The sequence below is a fragment of the Alexandromys fortis genome, unplaced genomic scaffold (genome assembly GCF_014885135.2).
Source record: "Alexandromys fortis isolate MF-2015 unplaced genomic scaffold, M_Fortis_MF-2015_v1.1 scaffold_178, whole genome shotgun sequence".
NCBI classification, from domain to species: Eukaryota; Metazoa; Chordata; class Mammalia; order Rodentia; family Cricetidae; genus Alexandromys; species Alexandromys fortis.
Window position 1 is genome coordinate 1 of NW_026068054.1, and position 4,467 is coordinate 4,467.

General features: G+C 46.5%; 1 protein-coding gene across 1 annotated transcript in view; it reads right to left on the reverse strand.

Moving 5' to 3' along the window:
* Positions 1–12: 12 nt before the first annotated feature.
* The window catches only part of N4bp1 (NEDD4 binding protein 1), a 39,975-nt gene continuing 35,520 nt past the window's right edge, over positions 13–4,467 (reverse strand). Inside the window, exons 3-4 of the mRNA XM_050119812.1 lie at positions 2,823–2,953; positions 13–1,098 (exon numbers count right to left, since the gene is read on the reverse strand). Coding sequence (XP_049975769.1) covers positions 869–1,098; positions 2,823–2,953 — 361 coding nt within the window. The 3' untranslated portion in view covers positions 13–868. The remainder of the gene's footprint in view (positions 1,099–2,822; positions 2,954–4,467) is intronic.

Here is a 4,467-nt window from a genome sequence, read left to right on the forward strand (position 1 = left end):
ATGACTTGTCAACGGTGCTATGCGCTGTCAATAAAAGCAGATAGTGAGGCTTCCCACCAGGACACACAACTATACTCTCTGAAACCTAGAGAGCAACGTAAACCAAGAGGAAGTTTCATCTGCACGCCTGTTCCTAGGTTCGAATCCCTTGGCTGTGAGAAAAAAGCTGTGGTGGTAGAGGCCTGAAGGCTTTTCCTGTGCCTACTGACCTACTTGCTTTTCCACCCAAGCGCTTCGGGGTTCCTGAGCCTGTGACGATGCGGACAAGAACTGCCCTTCCAGGACAGATTCCCAGGAAAGCTCCCAACCCGTGCGCTGCCCTCCCTCAGCTCTCCTCACACCGCTCTTTGACAGTACCTTGAATGCCCCCCATCTAAGCTCATCTCTTTCCTATCGGTGAGGGAATGTCTGCAGTGCTCCTAGATCCCCTCTTCCCCATTCCAGCACATAGCAGTGTGGCACTGTCTTCACTGGAAGGGGTGGGAACGCACAGAACAATGCAGAGAAGGGGCAAACAGGCCAAGGGCAACAGACACCACGCTTGTCACTACTTACACCAGAATAGAGTTGCAAAAACTACATATCACCAGGGAAGCTTGGAATCCAAATTCCTCCTTTTGGGAGGTGGGATCTCACCAGGTAACCCTGGCTGGCCTGAAATGCAGAGATCCACTCAGATCTGTGATTGACATAGTGACTTATAGGACAGGGCGGCAGGGTGAAACTGTCTCAAGGAGGAAAAAACAGGAAAACCAACTACATATACCTGCCTGTTCTCACTTCAGACATACTTTACTAAATTAAATAAACTCAAACTTGACACAATGGTGTCTTCTGTGCCATTCTTAACCTCACAGAGTATATAAGCTTAGTAGTGACTTTGATCACGAGTTTTAAAACTGAGCAAGCAGGTCCCTTCAGAGTGCACACCAGCCTCGTGGCAGGCAGCTGGCTCCTCACCACCCCACTCCCACCTTGGGAAAGAAAACAGCCCTTCATACCTGTCATCATGAGAAGCAATCCGTTCTCCAAAGACCATCCGGGCAGGAGTTAAAGATAGTATTCCAAGCTCCTGGAGCTGGGTTAAGAAGTGCTGTTCTGTTTGTGGAAGAAGTTGATGTGTGTTCAGTAAAGGCCATCTTTCCCAGATGTGTAAACAAATGGACGCAAACCCAAATACTTCATTTGGGGACCTGCCGAAAACCTCCTTTTCCTACTGACTCAATTTTACTAACTATCAGATCAAGTAGAAAAAAGAAAATCAATTAAGACTCATACTAAGACAAACCCTGCATAGGAACTGACTGTGTAGTTTTTTTTTAATTTTTTTTTTAAAAAATATTTATTTATTTATTTGTTATGTATACAATATTCTGCCTGTGTATATGTCTGCAGGCCATAAGAGGGCACCAGACCTCATTACAGATGGTTGTGAGCCATCATGTGGTTGCTGGGAATTGAACTCAGGGCCTTTGGAAGAGCAGGCAATGCTCTTAACCACTGAGCCATCTCTCCAGCCCTGACTGGGTAGTTTTTAAACAAACAAACAAATATTAAATTCATTTCCTCTTGAGACTAAACCATAAGCCTGTAATTTATCAATGCTGCCCTCAAGAACTCTTCCAAAGGTATATATGACAAGTAGAATACAGAAAGAGAAGTGACAAGAGTCCCCCAAAAGTGGGAGTGTGGAGGGGAAGAGCCCTCTAGATGCAGAGGCAGCAGCAGGAACAAACCACTTTGCTTCAGTCAAGAAAGGCTAGGCTTCTCTCCCAATTAGTCTCAGTTGTCTGTACAAGCCCGATTGTCCCAGGCACACTAGTGACAAGAGGGAGGGCTGATGCTCTTCTGTGGGAAAGCAGTCACAGGCAAGAGAAGCTGAGACCTAAGATTCCTGGGTTTGCATTTCCTACCAAAGCAGCTGCCAGTGACCTGAGCTGACCTGCCCACACTGGGGTTCCCTACCTTGCAGCTGCCCAGTGCACATGCAATAAGACTCTGCTAGGCAATGAGTGAATCCACCTAGCTCCTCCAGGACCTTCTGTTCTGACATCTCCCAGATAAAGAAAGCTGGGAACACTCGGAAGTGGAGTAGACTGGACTGGCTTCAGCATTAGACTTCACTTCCTGTTTCTGAGCTGGACAAATGTTCCCCTCTGCCCCCTGCTACCTCTCCTTTCTAGGAGCCCCCCTGTGCTGTGCCCGCACCCCCCCCCCCCCCCCCCCCCCCCCCGTTTGTCTATGATGACCCAGGACAAAAACAACCTTACATTCTCTGGAGTATTTTACAACACAGTAAGTCCAAACTTCCTGTGTGAGAGCTGTAGGTTATGCACAAAGTACCCAATGGCAAACAGAAATGATTCCTAATAAGCCCTCAGACTACTGGAAAGACGTTATCAAAAGACAGAAAACTGGCCAAGTAACTATTTTAAAGAAACATTATTTAAATATTCCAAAGCCCAACCTAGTGGAGACACCTAACTTCTAACAGCAATGCTAGCCTTCTACCCTTCCTAACCACTCCCTTTTATAATACAACACTCCTCAACTGAGAGGCATGTTTATCCCAGGCCAGCCTCAAAAATTCTACTGTGCAGCCAAGGACGGCTCTGGTCCTCTACTCCTTCCTGCGTGCATTACAGGTGTGCACCACCACACCGAGTTTGCAACTGATATTTTACCAGACAGAAACTATTCAGAATTTCATCATTCAATCTGTTGCCCACATGTGTGATTCTATTCTAAGTACCTTGTGTTGCAATTTGAAGCCAGTTCAATGAATACCTAACCAGAAATATGGAAAAGTCACTGGGCCTCACCTGTGACATTAGGATCACGCCTTGTTCTCCACTGTGGGACAAACACAGTGATGTTTCTGTTGCCAAGCTTCCAAAAATATTCAACTGCAATTGCTATCCCACGGCAACTAAAGAACTTTTTCAGACCATGGCTGGAAGAAAGCAAGAACGATTTCATTAGGTTAAGGCATATGTAAAGCCTACGTTTACCACAGAGAAGAACAATCATACAACAGAAACAAGACAGACATGCTATTACTTTTCCAATGTGTTATGTACTTTGCTGCTTTGCAGAGCCAAGTTAGACCTGCTGACTGAGTCCTGCCTGTATCTTAGAGTCTTGGGTCTTTTCCTTGTATCTGACGAACTGAGTGCGCTGTTTTGGTGGAGGGCTGCAGGCTTGCTGTAATATCTGTTTATTATCACAGAGGTTTCCAGTATAGTCTACTGGGAAAACTACTACTGTTTCTAACGTCTGTCTAATCATTGGCCTCTAAGAACCTTATCTTCTTTTTGTGAGATGTGGTCTCTGTAAGTCAATGAACTGACTTAAAGCATGTGATCCTCCTGCCTCAGCCCCCTGAAGTCTGACACACTGGGGTACACTGCACATCTAGCCTACTGTGACTCTGGAGTCATGTCCTGGGGGGGGGGCTCTGCTGCTGTGCGGGGTGCTGCTTGTTTACTGTGTTAGGGATGAGAGCCAGGTCCTCACACGAGCCAGGCTAGCACTCCACCGCTGTGCTTCACTGCCAGCGTACGTCTAAGAACTTGGGAATTTTGTCACAGAATTTGTGGCTCAGTAGCTGAGACAGTGCCTGTGCTATGTGCCTGCCTATGGCTAAGGACAGAAATTAAACATGTGACCCTGCTGTACTACCACAGTGCCCAATGTCACTGCTACCTCTGGAGGATGGGTGAGTGCACCACCCACCTTCCAGAGAACTGAAAAGCTCCCAAGTTTATAACTTAAAAAGAACAATTTGAAAACAAGATTCAAATGAAACTAACTAGAACCATGGGGACCGTACCGAATGAATCAGAAAGCAGGGAATAGGAAAACATGTAAGAAACGGGCCAGAACGGGTCAATCTGCAAAGGTCACCACGGTCACTGTCCCACCACTCGGTTTCTGCCACAGCAATGTGACAACAGCCACACACAGCTATAGATGACAAATATGGCTGAGTTCCTAAGCACTTGAGACAGAAATGGGGCTGTATTAGCCCAGTGTGTGACTTCTTGCTCAGAAGGCACACAAAAAATGTAGCTCCTAAGTCTGGCAGTACATTTCAAAACACAAAAGCAGAGACTGGATGGAGAGAGGGCACATACTTTTTTTCCCCTAACCCTAACCCTAACCCTAAACCCTAACCCTAACCCGAGATGGCGCATACTTAAGAGCACTTGCTGCTCTTGCAAACGGGCGTGGGTTTGATTCTTAGCACCTACGTGGCAGCTCACACCATCCGTAACTCCGGGGGATCAGAAGCCCTTTTCTGACCAGGCATGTATTTGGCACACAATACACACACAGGCAAAACACTCATACACAATAAAAAAAAAATCAGCTGGCTATACCGCTCCACAGGCAAAAGTGCCACACGTGGACCATGGTGTGTGCACTCCCCCAACACAAACACACATAAACAAGTAAGTAAGCAAA